The 15,860-nt window shown below is 38.1% G+C and overlaps 1 protein-coding gene and 1 long non-coding RNA gene across 2 annotated transcripts in view; one reads left to right on the plus strand and one right to left on the minus strand.

Annotated features, from left to right (window-relative positions):
- LOC115216720 (chondroitin sulfate synthase 2-like) overlaps positions 1–15,860 on the minus strand; it is a 94,368-nt gene that overhangs the window by 10,010 nt on the left and 68,498 nt on the right. Inside the window, exons 3-4 of the mRNA XM_029786259.2 lie at positions 8,252–8,385; positions 2,301–2,419 (exon numbers count right to left, since the gene is read on the minus strand). Coding sequence (XP_029642119.1) covers positions 2,301–2,419; positions 8,252–8,385 — 253 coding nt within the window. The remainder of the gene's footprint in view (positions 1–2,300; positions 2,420–8,251; positions 8,386–15,860) is intronic.
- Positions 297–13,845, plus strand: LOC118765155. The gene is made up of 3 exons (XR_005001022.1): positions 297–544; positions 9,275–9,277; positions 13,835–13,845. It is a non-coding gene; the product is annotated as an uncharacterized LOC118765155 (long non-coding RNA).

Here is a 15,860-nt window from a genome sequence, read left to right on the forward strand (position 1 = left end):
GGAAATATTAATGATGCCATTGTCTCTTTCTACAATGACATTGTAGGGTAGGTGTGAGAGGCTGGATCTGGTTGGTTCAAATGCTAAACGGTTAAAGTGATGCTCAAGCATGGTTGTAGTCCAATGATTGAAACAAGTAAGAGGGAAAAGATAATATTTAGGTCCAACTTTTTCAGGTCAAACCATCCAGCTTCTTTCTCCTCTGTTGTTCAGTTACATTTTCTCTCTATCCAAGTTTGGTGTAACTTGACGAGTGTCACAATCAGGCCTGGCTATCTTGAATTACATTGCAGGCTAAGTTTTTTGAAGGCCATTTGTATACTGACAGAATTGAAAGCATTTTGCTTTCTCATGCGATTATTACAATAATGAATGAATGATCGTTGATTCAACATAAAATATTATCGTTGCAAAAACAGTAGTATCTTTCTTTTTTATTTTTCATTACAATCTTTAATTTTTGATAAAATTAAAAAAATATTTGTTTAAATAAACCCATTTCAAGAAAGCATCAAGCCGGCCACAAGATAAAAGTCTGCGGGCTGTAAGCCTCAGGTTGGCCAGCCCTGGTATAGATTATCAACAATGTATTACATCACGTAACCTCCACTAAAACAATGTACTTGTCAAATTATTATTTCAGTGGTGTGGTCTGATATACAAGGAACAGTTTGTCACATTTGGTTGAAGGCACATGGCTTAGTGGTTAGGCTGTTCAGTTCACAGTCATAAGGTTGTAAGTTCAATTCCAAAATGTGTCCTTGAGCAAGACACTTTATTTCACATTGCTCCTGTTCACTCAGGTTCAATAATTAAATGTACCTGTAATCCAAAGGACCAGACTCGTCACATTCTGTGTCCCGTTGAATCTCCCTGAGAAATGCGTTAAGGGTACATGTGTCTGTGGAGTGCTCAGCCACTTGCACATTAAATTCATGAGCAGGCTGTTCTGCTGGTTGGATCAACTGGAACCATTAGAACTAATGGAGTGCCAGTTTGTGACACTACATCTACAAAAGGTTGTCCCTACTTAGTATACACTGAAGTGACATTGGTGCTACAGCTACGATCATGCTTATGTCATAACCGGACATGTCACAGTCAGATCTATGTTACGCACATACTTTGTCAAACATACTTCTGTCAGAGGCAGACAAACAGACATATGTCATAAATAGATATATCATAAGCCTACCTGTGTCATAGGTAGATACATATCATAAGTAAACTTTTACCACAAGCAGCTGCATGTTACAGGCAGGCCGATGTTAATGATAAACTTATGACATTAGCAGACATTTGTTAAACAATATAAGACACAGCATGACAGACTCTGTTAAGAATGTGTTAACATGTATGCACGGTAATGGATGAAGGGTAGCACTTTGGAGAAGTGTGTGTATGTGTGTGTATTCTAAGGCCACAGTGTGGAGAAGTGGGATGAAACTGTTTTCTTGAGAGAGGAAATATTGTATTGTGCAATCTCAAGAGTACAGCAAGGATAAATGGGAGTGTCAGTGGTTCCCAAATCATTCACTGTTGCAAACTTGTGTACTGCAAGATATGGCTAAGTGAGAGGTAAAAGTAATAAATTTATGCTTAAAAACAAAAAGCAAATTTCAAAAGTCTTAATGAATGTTTTAATTATTAAAAACAATGTAAGGTACAAAATAATAATTTGTAAACGAAAATTATTTATAATTGCAGGTAAAATACATTTAAAAATAAATTTTTTTAATGTTTTTTCAACTTCGTGTATAAAGATCACCAAAATAGATAAATTTATTTTCAAGTATGCTGTGAGTAGAACAAATTTAGGAACCACTGTGGTGCAGGGCTTTGAACATGAGGTGTAGACTGCAATACAATCTGGTTTTTGTGATGTGTGTGTATTCCTCCCTGGATGGGATGACAGTCCATCATAGGATTACCTACCTTTGCGAGTAGAGTGGACAGGAGCAATATGAAAATGACCACACAATGGACATACAACATTGAAGGTGCAATGAAATACTGTGTAATACAGTATGGTAGATCAGAGCTGCAGTATGATATAAGACGAGGTGTGGAGTGTGGGGGATTGTTCTGAAGGTGCTGCATGGTGGAATGTGCTGGGGTGAACAAGTTCCTGTAATGAAGTGCACTATAACACCCTGTGGTAAAGCGTTAAACAATGATGTGTAACACAGCGAAAAGTGCAAGGGATCGGTTTAATGGAATGTTAGAGAATGAGCACCCCTACCCCCATTCCTAAGTAGTTTGTTGGAGTTGGTGAATGAAGACCACAACGAGACACTTACCGATTGGCCATGATAGGCTACTTTTACCACCGGGGGCAAACTGACTGAGATAAAGTATCTCCTCTTTTGTTTGTTCGATCTCTTGCAGAGTTGTATTTAAGTCCATTTGGCAGAAGTACCTGACAGCAATGACAAAAACAAGTAGTTTGGGATTAACAACAACAACAACAAAGAAGAAAGAGAAACAAAGCTTATGGGCATATGGCATAATGGTTAAGAGCATGGGCTACTAACCCTAAGATTCCAAGCAGTGAGCTGAATAATAATAATAATAACAACAACAACAACAACATCGAAAAATACCTTAGGAATGAGAACCAGGTTTGAAATTTCCCCAAGAAACCTGATGAAGGCTGAAGGGTATATCAGCTGAAACATTGTTAACAACAAACAAAATGAGGACAAATATCTGTCAAATGTAAATAACGTACATAATTCCTCATCTCTTAAATATAGAACTGAACAACAACAATTGTAGTTTACAGTGCTAGAAATCACAACAAAAATTATAGATACCAGTCTGCCAAAGCAAGAGAGAGAGTATTCAAGCCAAACGTAAGCAGACCCAGGATGACAGAGCGAAATGGTGAGAAAAAAACCTTTGGACACTGGGGCCCACAGAAGAAACGGCAAAGGACCAAGAGATGTGGCAATTTGCTGTACTTGGTAAGACACAACAACCTAAGTAAAATTGTTGTCTTCCACACATACAGGATTGTCCTTTCAGGTGCTGGTGTCACTTAAAAAGCATCTGTGCTGGTGCTTCATAAGCACACCCGGTACACTCTGTAAAGTGGTAGGCATTAGGGAAAGGCATCCAGCCATAGAAACCATGCCACAACAGACGGTTGGCGACTAGACAGTTCACCGCTCACTAGCTCCATGTCAAACCATCCAACCCATGCCAGCATGGAGAGTGGACGTTAAATGATGATGATGTAAATGATACTGCAAGCTTGCCACAGCCAGCCTGACTTGTCCCAGTGTGACACAGCCAGCCTGGCTTGTCCCTACAGACGTGCCCATCCTTGAACAGGTTTCCTTTACACACCTGTCTAGACATTATTATTATTCAGGTCACTGGCAGTGATGTGAATAATAACAGTAATAATAATAATAATAATAATATATTTTAAAACAGGATTGCCGTAACTCTTCACAAAGGTAAAGTCAAGATGAAGAGTGGAATTCGATTGTAAGATATTTTATTGAACAATATTTCAACAGTATGTCTGTCTTTGTCAAGTTCAAAATAAGAAGTGATAAAAGTTCAGAAATTTAAACGTAAAGTATGAACGAGAGCAAGTAGCGTCCACACATTGATGGAATGACATCATCAGTTTTTAAGTCTTTACCAGGCGAAACGAAAGAAAAAAGCAAAAAAAAGATGACAGAAAAAAGGAAAGAAAAAGAGAGAAAGAAGAATATTTGATCAAACAGTTTTGTTTCAATTTGATGATATTCTCCTGTCATCTTATTCATTCCTCCAGGGCATGATGTTAATAACCTGCAAACATATTTCTCCTCATACATTCTGAGAAGTGAAAGCAAAGTAGATTCAGAATTTTTACTGAGAATATGCACTTTCAAGTCTTCTTCAAAATTGCAGCAGTTTGAAACGATATGTTCAGCAAGTTCTGTCGAACTACTGTTATTGTGCCTAATGTCGAATCTGTGCCCATTAAACCTTTTGTTTAATTGTTCCATTGTGCAACCAACATAAATCAAGTTGTGTTTTGTGCATTCTGCAGCGTACACCAAATGGGAATCTTTACATGTTCCACATTCTGTATAAATCATAACATCTCTATGATTTCTGTATAAATCATAATATCTCTGTTATGATTTCTGATGGAATTCACTTCACTCATGTTGTTGCACAATGAACAGGGCTTACCTCTCTTGCGGCTGTTCTTTAAGGTACAGCATGTAGATACTCCAATGTTTGTTTTCTTGGAGTCAGATAAAGAGGTCAATAATTCTCTTATATTCTTATTCCGTCTAAAGGCTACAATAGGCGGCTGAGGAAATATCTGTTTGAAGCAAGGATATTTTTTCGCCACATGCTGGTAACTTTCATGCAAAACTTTTGAAATGCGAGCGAAATGTCGGTGCCAGTTAATCACTAAAGAAATTCTGTCATCTATTGTATTGTGTTTGCTAAAATTATGCATATAGGTTTGACCATCTTTGCCAATCTTAGCTATTTCATTTGCTATTTCCTTTAATCGTGATTCACTGTAACCGCGTTTGACATAATGACATACAAAAGCATTTGCATGTTTCCAGTAATCCCCTATGTCAGTACAAATGCGTTTTATCCTAAAAAATTGGGATTTCGGATTTGACCAAATAAGATGATGTGGATGATCGGAGCAGTGGTGGGGATAAATGTGGGATGACATGGGCTTACAAAATAATTCTGTTGTTATTCTGCCTCCAGAAAACTTGACTTTTGTGTCCAAAAATTCAACGCTAGTTTTTGAAAAACTAGACGTAAATTTTATGTTGGATTTAAAGCCATAGTTTCTAGCATAACAGTCACAGAAATGCAAGAAGTCCATTACAGACAAAAAATACATCGTCAATGAACTGTAACCAGAGTATTGGTTCATGACCATGAAGGGATTTGAATGTCTTCAGTAACTGTGTCTCGAATTTTGTCATGAAGACATTAGCAAAATAACTGCCATGGGGTTACCCATGGCGCAACCCTTGGTCTGGTTGTAAAATCTTTGTCTAAACTTTATTGTGTTACTTTCTAACACAAACCTCAATAATCTACAGAAAAAAATTTGATGGAACACTTTTGTTTGACTGCTTTTCGAAGGCATCCATGCATGCTTCTACCCCTTCATTGTGGTCAATATTGGGATATAAGGAAGAAACATCCATGGTTACCAGTTTTCAATATGGCCTCGGTGCTTGAAAAAGTAGTTGATTTTAGATACAAAATCAAAAGTATCCCGAATATAGGAACTTGATTGTTTTGCAGCAGGGAGTAGAAAGCTATCCAGCCATTCCGAAATTTTGGCCGTGCAACATTCATATCTGCTGCAAATTGAGCGCATTGGAGGAAATCTTTCGAACTTTTTGTGTATTTTAGGGAGACCATAAAATACAGGTGTTCTTCTTTTTGACCTTAAAATCTTAGATTCAGCCTTATTAACGAAATTGTTTTCCACCATTTCCAGAATTATTTTGTCAAGCTCCTCTCTGTAATTGGGGTTTGGATCGACAGGTAATTCTTCATTTGAAGTTTTGTCAAGTAAAACTTCTTCACAAGCCGAAATATACTCACTTTTGTCCATAATTACGATAGCGCCTCTCTTATCCGCCATCTTAATAACAATAGAATTGTTATTAGCTAGACGTTGGGAATTTGTGAGGTTGTTCCAGGATTTCTTTCCACTTGTTTTAAGGCTCTCTCTAATGCCTGCTTGACAAGATTCAAGAAATTCCAGTATAATAATAATAATAATAACAATAATTATAAAAAAAATAGTTGTTCTAGCCTAATTTTGGGTGCTGGTTTCATATACAAAACCAATTTTCACTCATCACCTCTAGTTTTTGAGATATACATTATTATGATTTTGTGACCATTCACGTAACCATATACATGATCAATCTTTATTTTGTTTTCCAGATTTTTGTGATACATATAATACATATCTCTACAATGGCTTCAAGCACTTCAAAACACCGAGGATGCATCAACAAGGCAAATTCATTCTGCTGTGTGGGTGGGAATTTCACAACAGTTGCACAGCACAGAACAATTACTTCCCTCTTGAGAAACGCTTTCTTTCATTATTTTGACTGTAAAATTGGAGATCAGAACAAGTCCTGGGCTCCACACATCTGTTGTAAACCCTGCTACAACGGACTATCTGCATGGTTTAACGACAAGAAAGCAGCTTTCAACTTTGCTGTCCCGATAGTCTGGAGAGAGCCATGAAGCCATGAGGATGATTGTTATTTTTGCCTCACAAATATAACAGGTTTCAATGCTTCATCTAGAAAAAGATCAAATATCCTAACCTTCCCTCAGCTATAAGACCTGCTCCCCACTCAGATGATCTCCCTGTCCCTACACCCCCAGAAAATAAGGATCTTCTTCCTTCATCAAATAAAGAAATGCCTTCAGCAGAAGATTCTGCCAAGCAGATCTCTTCTAAAGACAATGTCTCTGTTTATTTAGAAGCAAGTGGCAATGAGCCCCACTGGATCACGCAGGAAAACCTGAATGACCATGCCCGTGATTTGTATCTATCTAAGCAGTAGTCAGAGCTCCTGGCATCCCGGCTTAAGTAGAGGAACCTAGTCAAGGCAGATGTGAGGATCACCAGTTTCAGGTGATATTTATATGTATCACCTGTAACCAGGACTTTGCTTCATTCTTTGACATGGAAAACAGGTTGTGCTACTGCACAAAAGTCTCTGGCTAGTTCACATTCCTTGGTTTCCCACACAATTCCTCAGACTGGCTTCTTTTCATAGTCTCTTCCAAGTGAAGTCTGAAGGCTGTGCTTTTGCACAATGGACATAAATACCCCAGCATTCCCATTGTCTACTCAGTCCATCTAAAGGAATCGTATGACAATATTGAGCTCCTCTTGGAAACTGTTAAATACAACCAGCACCAGTGGAGTTTGTGGGGACTTGAGGTCATTGGGCTCCTTATGGGTATGCAAGCTCTGAGACAGTTGGGCTGTGTCCAAGCACTACAAGCAGAAGCACAGGGAATCTAGGAGCACTTTCATGTCTAGTAAACACAGTGTCCATGAAAATCCACTGGTGGACATGAATAAAGTGCTTCTTCCTCCTCTTCATATCAAGATTGGTTTAATGAAGAATTTCGAGAAAGCCATGGATGAAAATGGCATTGCCTTCCAACACTTGTGCACTCTGTTCCAAGCTTTGAGTTCTGCTAAGCTCAAGGAGAGCATCCTTGTTGGACCTCAGATCTGAGAAGTGCTGAAGGATAAGAACTTTGAGGAGGTTCTTACCTTTAAGAGACTGAGAGCATGGGAAGCATTTAAGTCAGTCTGCCATGGTTTCTTGGTAACAAACGGGTACTAGATTTCTAAGAGTATATCAAGAAATTGTTACAGTCTTATGCGGATATCAGAAGCTGAATGTCACTCAAAATTCACTTTCTCCACTCCCACCTTAACTTCTTCCTTCCAAAGCTAGGAGCAGTGAGGGATGAGCATGGAGAAAGGTTTCACCAAGATATCACTAAAATGGAGAGCAACTACCGAGGCAAGTGGAACCCCAGCATGATGGGGGACTCTTGCAGGATGCTCTTGCGTGACATCACAGAGGCAAAGTACACAAGACCATCCCCCCACCCCAAACACTTCGAACTGTCTGCTGTACTATGATTTGTGTGTCTTGTATTATCCAATTTACTTCTATCAATGTTCTGTATCTATGTTGTTATTTTTTCTGCAATATGCCTTTGTAACAGATGAAATAAACATATTTTGAATTTATATGCAAATTTATAATTAAAATGAGATATGTGAAAGCAAAAAAAATCTAGAGGTGATAGAGCAAAACTGTTCAGAAAATTGAACTCACCACATCAAGATTAGTAAAAAACACCTATTCACATCTTTATTTCAGAGCAAAAACAAATTTTTGTAAACCAGTGTAATCAAATAAGCAGAAAAGCACCAAGTTGTGAAATTCTTTCAAGTCTATTTAATTCTGAGACATAGTCAACTTGGTGCCATGACAAAATGAACCATGTTTACTCTGGAAACTGTTTGATGACAGGGAATGTATCCAGCTATGGAAACTAAGCCAAATGACACACATAAACCGATAAGAAATGACCAACCATGAGATGACCAGTCCAACCCATGCCAGCATGGAAAACAGATGTAAAATGAAACTGATAATGATGATGATGACAGTAAAGTGAAAAAGAAGGGACTTACTTATGCAGCTTGTATGCAGATATGTCATCAGGCATTGGTGCAAAAGCTATGGATGGCTTCAGTCTGGCATTGTGTAGGATCTGCATGTTGTCATAGTCAAGCTCAGCAACTTGCAAGTAGCTGTATGTCTGGTCCTGTAAGGTGCAACAGAGACAAAGTGAGAAGAGAGATAAGCACTTGTAGTCCAACATATTTACACAACTCATTTAAACCAGCCATATCTGGCCCAAATATTCTACCTGTTTATGTTCAAACTTGCCAGGTCCAACCTTTTATACCTACCCTACAATGCCATTCTAAAAATAAACAATCACATCATTCAAATCTCAAAGCCACAAGATAATGCTTGATGAATTCAAAACAATGTAAATATTGGTGCAGGAGTGGCTGTGTGGTAAGTAGCTTGCTTACCAACCACATGGTTATGGGTTCAGTCCCACTGTGTGACACCTTGGACAAGTGTCTTCTATTATAGCCTTGGGATGACCAAAGCCTTGTGAGTGGGTTTGGTAGACGGAAACTGAAAGAAGCCCATCGTATATATGTATATATGTATATATATATATATATATATATATATATAAAAAAGGAAATGAAGAAAATGCTGACAAATAATTGAAGTAATTTAAGTAATTTAATTAGGTGAAAGTTCTTTTTACCGGTTGCGCATTTGTTATGCTATCAAAATTATCATATTTTGATAAGCATAACAAATGCGCAACCGGTAAAAAGAACTTTCACCTAATTAAATTACTTAAATTACTTCAATTATTTGTCAGCATTTTCTTCATTTCCTTTTTTATATATCACCACTCGTGTTCGACATCTCCTTTTTTTAAATATATATATATATATATATATATATAAAAGTTTGTATGTCTGTGTTTGTCCCCCAACATCGCTTGACAACTGATGCTGGTGTGTTTACGTCCCCCGCAACTTAAAGTTTCGGCAAAAGAGACCGATAGAATAAGTACTAGGCTTACAAAGAATAAGTCCTGGGGTCGATTTGCTCAACTAAAGGCAGTGCTCCAGCATGGCCACAGTCAAATGACTGAAACAAATAAAAGTAAAAGAAATAGGCACACACATAACCATGTTTCTAAGTTTGGTCCCAAAGCATGGCCCCTTGGACAAGCATCTTCTAATGATCAATGCTTTTTGAAAGATAAATTTGGCGCGAGTGCGACGATTTGAAAATTTTAGGTCAGATATTGCCTTGGCAGGGTCGGAAATGCCTCGTGAAAATATCTGTTCCGACTTGGCTATTTCTTGCTGAAGAATCTGAGGGCCTATGGAAGATTGGCTTGATTTAATTTAATCAGGTTAGTTTACCATTAAACAGCAGACGAAACGGTGCATCGTACAAGAAATTACAGGGTAAATATTTTTTTAAAATTTTCTCCTGTTTACGGAATTGATCTTTATTTGCGGTTGAAGCTTTGGCTGTTATTTCTAGTGGGTGAATGGCCTATTATGGCCGTTCCTTGATTGTTGATGTTGAACTTAAAAATGGTCTACGACTATTTAATTTTTTCCCACTAGGCCGCTGGTGGCAAAAAGAATTCTACAAAATTTTTTTCACCACCCTATATTGATTAATTATGAATTTTCTGGTTAATTCCGTAATGGAATCGACGGCTTATATTTATTTGCTGCCGATAAATTTGGCGCGAGTGCGACGATTTGAAAATTTTAGGTCAGATATTGCCTTGGCAGGGTCGGAAATGCCTCGTGAAAATATCTGTTCCGACTTGGCTATTTCTTGCTGAAGAATCTGAGGGCCTATGGAAGATTGGCTTGATTTAATTTAATCAGGTTAGTTTACCATTAAACAGCAGACGAAACGGTGCATCGTACAAGAAATTACAGGGTAAATATTTTTTAAAATTTTCTCCTGTTTACGGAATTGATCTTATTTGCGGTTGAAGCTTTGGCTGTTATTTCTAGTGGGTGAATGGCCTATTATGGCCGTTCCTTGATTGTTGATGTTGAACTTAAAAATGGTCTACGACTATTTAATTTTTTCCCACTAGGCCGCTGGTGGCAAAAAGAATTCTACAAAATTTTTTTCACCACCCTATATTGATTAATTATGAATTTTCTGGTTAATTCCGTAATGGAATCGACGGCTTATATTTATTTGCTGCCGATAAATTTGGCGCGAGTGCGACGATTTGAAAATTTTAGGTCAGATATTGCCTTGGCAGGGTCGGAAATGCCTCGTGAAAATATCTGTTCCGACTTGGCTATTTCTTGCTGAAGAATCTGAGGGCCTATGGAAGATTGGCTTGATTTAATTTAATCAGGTTAGTTTACCATTAAACAGCAGACGAAACGGTGCATCGTACAAGAAATTACAGGGTAAATGTTTTTTTAAATTTTCTCCTGTTTACGGAATTGATCTTTATTTGCGGTTGAAGCTTTGGCTGTTATTTCTAGTGGGTGAATGGCCTATTATGGCCGTTCCTTGATTGTTGATATATATATATATATATATATATATATATATATATATATATATATATATATATATATATATGGTTGTTATATTTTTTGATAACATAATAGGTTAGATAGGATGATGATAGGATGATGTCAATATTACAATAACCAATAATATGTTGTACATGTATAGTGATATTACAATCATGAAATTAGCATTAGCTTATCTCACTCTTTCTCGTGGAACCTGTAGGAACCTTTTGCAGAATCCCAGTTGAGAAATGCTGAGGTAGAGTGTGTGAAAAAATTTATTGTTACATATGGGTGGAACACATAGTGCTTCTAAAACTGTTTCACTGAAGTGAGAAGAAGTGGCGGAGGGGTCTTCTCAAGAACCTCATATTGCCTGGCACATGTGCCAGTGATACATCAAAGGCACTCATACACTCTTTGGAGTGGTTGGCATTAGGAAGGGCATCTGACAGTAGAAACCAAGGCAAAATGTAAAACACACACACACACACGCGACGATGATGATGATGTGTGTGTGTATGTAAGAGGCTGTGTAGTAAGAAGTTTGTTTTGCAACCACATGGTACTAGGTTCAGTCCTACTGCGTGGCACCTTGGGCAAGTGTCTTCTACTATAGCTTTAGGCCGGCCAAAGCCTTGTGAGTGAATTTGGTAGACGGAAACTGAAAGAATCCTGTTGTATATATATCTATGTGTGTGTCTTTATTTGGCCCCCACCACTGCTCAACAACTGGTGTTGGTGTGTTTATGTCCCTGTGACTGAGTGGTTTGACAAAAAGGAACCAAAAGAATAAGTACCAGGATTTAAAAAATGAAGTCCTGGGGTTGATTTGTTTGACTAAAATTACTCAAGTCAGTGCTCCAGCATGGCCACAATCTAATGACTACAACAGGCAGAAGATATATGTATGGATAAATATGCCATATAATTACCTACCTATCTAGCTATCTATGCTATCCATCTATATACTATACTATCTGTCTATCTATATTATCTGTCTGTCTGTATTATTTGTCTGTCTGTCTATCTATCTGCCTCTGTCTATACTGTCTGTCTCTCTCTCTCTCTGTGTATATATATATATATATATATATATATACACATAAATACATACATACATACATACATACATACACACACACACACACACACACACACACACACACACACACACATATATATAAAGCTCCTAGTGTTTTCATGTAATGTGATACTTCAAACATGCCAGACCACCAAAATATTAGGTGCTACTGTTATGTCTGGGTTTGTTTGCTTAACCCTTTCATAACTATATTTCTGTTGAAATATACTGTCTTTTGTTTCAATTCATTTTTGGAAACAGCAGAGAATTTAGTAAAGTAACCCTGTGGTTATTAATCTGGCATTTGGAACACAAATTAGCATGAAATTTTGATGGACTGTTTAAATTTAGGTCACTTTAGAACAGGAAGTTTGTATCACAGAACCAGGGCTGGTCTCAGACAGGTTGTTATAAGAAGGGTTAAGGGAGTGTGTGAAAGGCTGTGATTGTAGATGAATGAGAGGAACTGAGTGAGTGTGAGAGAGAGAGGGTGAGTGAAAGTAGGTATGAGTCCCTCAGAGACTTTAGAGATGAGATTTTTCTTTTTTGTCTATAACTCTAAGCAAAGTTGTTTCATTTTTATTTATTGGTGTGTGTGATATAGAACATTCTCTGCTATATTTTGTTGATGAAGGTAACAGAGGTGATGGTGGTGGTAATAGCCACGACCCACTCCCACCAACACCAAACTGCTACTATCATATACTAACACAACCATCATCACAACCACCCTCATTATCATCACCACCACCACCGTTACCACTATATTCGTCCTGACTGGTTGTGGTTATGGAGGCTGTATCTATCTACATCTGGGTTTCTTGCTCCATATGTCCTTCTAAAGCCTCCAACTGATGATGATGATGATGATGATGGCAGTGGTGGTGGTGACAATAACAGTGGGATTTGAAGGTGGAGCTGGCGGCAGTAATGGATGACAAGTTATGATGGTGGATGCCACAAGGATGGTGTCAAAAATGATGACCATTATGGCGATGGCAGTAATAATGAAAACAACAAGAATTATTACGAAATGATGCCAGCAAAAATAATCCACAAGGTAAGTCTTGTGGGTGGGTGGGGTGAAAGGCAGGATGTTGTTGATCTAATTAACTAACCCCCCACACCACATACTCACCCCTTCCTAAGACTGATTGGCCTTCTGTCTATGTTAATAATAATAATGATAACAAGAGCACTCAGAGAGTGCAAACCTTCGCCAAGGCAACACCAACGTCCTCTCAATGATTAGCCAGAGATGATTTTTAAAATGGGAATATCTGAAATAAACTCAAATGCTCTCATAAATGAGAATGCTAAAAATGAACCCGACCGCTCTCAAAAATTAAGTAAATAAACATGGAAAATAATCCAGAATCCTTCTCCAGTACCGGATTGATCCTAAAATCTAATCAGTTCGTGCCAGTCATGAGGCCAAACATCCCTGAAAGTTTCATCCAAATCCATCCAGCAGTTCTTGAGATATTTTGTCCACAAACAAACAAACGCGACTGAAAACAATACCTCCACCTTCTTGATTTTTGTTAGCCTTTGTGGCCAATAAACCAGAATTAATTATTATTATTATTATTATTAATATACAAGGCAGTGAGCTGGCAGAATCGTTAGCATGCCAGGTGAAATTACTTAGCAGTATTTTGTTTGCTGTTATGTTCTGAGTTCAAATTCCGCCGAGGTCAACTTTGTGTTTCAACCTTTCTGGGTCAATAAATTAAGTACCAGTAAAACACTGTGGTTGATGTAATCGACTTGTCCTCTCCCTGAAATTTCAGGCCTTGTGCCTTTAGTAGAAAGGATTACTTCTATTATTATTATCATCATCATTATTATTATTATATAGCAAATATGTGGCATTATTATTCAAACGGCTGAAGACAGATACTTTCCTCCTTGGTCAAGCCCTTATTGACTTTTTCAAGTTTCACTTGAAAAGGAAAGTAGGGGGTGGAGAGAGAAGTGCTGCCTCCCAGTATTTTTGTTGAAAGGTGAGTGAATGTGGCGAGGGTGGCCCATGTGAATGGGACTACTCTGAACATGTACTTGTAGGCTGGAGGAGTCGAGAGAGGGAGAGGTGGCTGTTTGGCAGTCGGAGTGATCAAGATGTATGGGGTTCCTTGGTTGCCCCCCCCCCCCCCCGAGAGAAACTCCCTGCTTTTTAGGGGAATTTTGTTAATTGTTTTGTTATTTATTTTGTACACAAATATTGTGCTTAACCCCACTTGTTCCTTGTGTCATATCATCCCTATTTGTTTTGTGTTTGGCCCTTGTGGCCAATAAAGAAAAGATTATTATTATTATTAAAGATATCAAGTTGGCAGAATGGTTAGCATACCAGGCAAAATGCTTAGCAGGCATTTCATCTGTCTTTACGTTCTGAGTTCAAATTCGACTGAGGTCAACTTTAATTTTCATCCTTTTGGGGTCAGTAAAATAAATACAAGTTGAATACTGGGGATTGATGTAATCAGTTATCCCCACCCAACAAAATTTCAAAACTTGTGCCTGTTGTAGAAAATCCCTGTTCAATTTCATCCAGTTTCACTTGAAAAGGAAAATACGGGTAGAGAGGTAAATATTGTCTTATAGCCAATTTGGCAAAAGGTGGATGAAAGTGGCGAGAATGGTGCAGGTGAATGGGCATATGCCTATAGCTGAAAAGAAAGCACCTGCCCCCAAGTCAGGGTACCCATGGTTTTTTTTTTATGGGGTTTTTCCATGGGTAGTCCTCAAACGTCTCCTCCCTATTGCGGATCACACATTCTATTTTTTTTGTTTCAGCAATTTGACTGCAGCCATGCTGGAGCATTGTCTTTTGTCTAACCCTAACTCGACCGCAGGACTTATTCTTACTTAGCATAGTACTTATTCTATCGGTCCCCTTTTGCTGAACCGCTAAGTTACGGGGATGTAAACACACCAGCATCGATTGTCAAGCAATGGTGTGGGGACAAACACAGATACACAAACACATATATATATTATATATAATGACCTTTCTGTTTTTGTCTACCAAATCCACTCACAAGGCTTTGATTGGCCTGAGGCTATAGTAGAAGACGCTTGCCCAAGATGACATACAGTGGGACTGAACCCAGAACCATGCGGTTGGGAAGCAAGCTACTTACCACACAACCACTTGTTGGTCTTGTTTACATGCAAAACACTTACAACACACATTCTTTGTTTTGTCCTGTACTGTCCATAACGATATTCTTAATGTAAGCCCTTGTGGTTAATGAAAGTATTATTATCATTATTATTACTACGGGCTTCTTCTCATGAGCTGTCCCAATTATTGGAATAGTTCACATCATTTTTGTCTATTTTGTGACTCATCGTACCTATTTTCTTGTACTGAATAATTCTATGTAAACCTCTGTACCACCACCACCACCACCAAAATCTTGTTTTTGTAATTTGTCCTTGTAATGTTTCTACCCTTGTGGCAAATAATAGAGAGTATTATTATTATTATTATTATTATTTTCTATGCCATTCTTCTGTACACCAGACAAGAGTTGAAGGTAAAACACCACCACCACCACCACCACCGTTGATCATCATCATCATCATCATTCTTTCCTCCTCTCTAACCATACCAACCCAAGTGGTGATGGTTGTATCTTGAACAGTCTTATACACTCCCAGCCTGGACCCTGCCCCCTTGCTTTTCTTTTTTTCTTTTTCATTTCCATCAAAAATTGAAGGTCAACCACACACACACACAATACAAAACAAACACACAAGCACAAATACACAGTAAGACAAGAGACAGAAATATAATACACACACATACACAATGACACACACATGCATGTACGTATGTCAGAGAGACAGAGAGAGAGAGAGAGAGTGTGTGTGTGTGTGTGTGTGTGTGTGTGTGTGTGTGTGTGTAAGTAAGTGTCAGAGCAATGTAGAGCTTGCCTCCAGCTTCAAATGTTCTAGATTGCATGTCTATATCTATATCTATCTATTTGTGTGTGTGTGTGTGTGTGTAGATGCCTGAGGCAGCAGACATCTTTTAATGTA

The sequence above is a fragment of the Octopus sinensis genome, linkage group LG10 (genome assembly GCF_006345805.1).
Source record: "Octopus sinensis linkage group LG10, ASM634580v1, whole genome shotgun sequence".
NCBI lineage: Eukaryota > Metazoa > Mollusca > Cephalopoda > Octopoda > Octopodidae > Octopus > Octopus sinensis.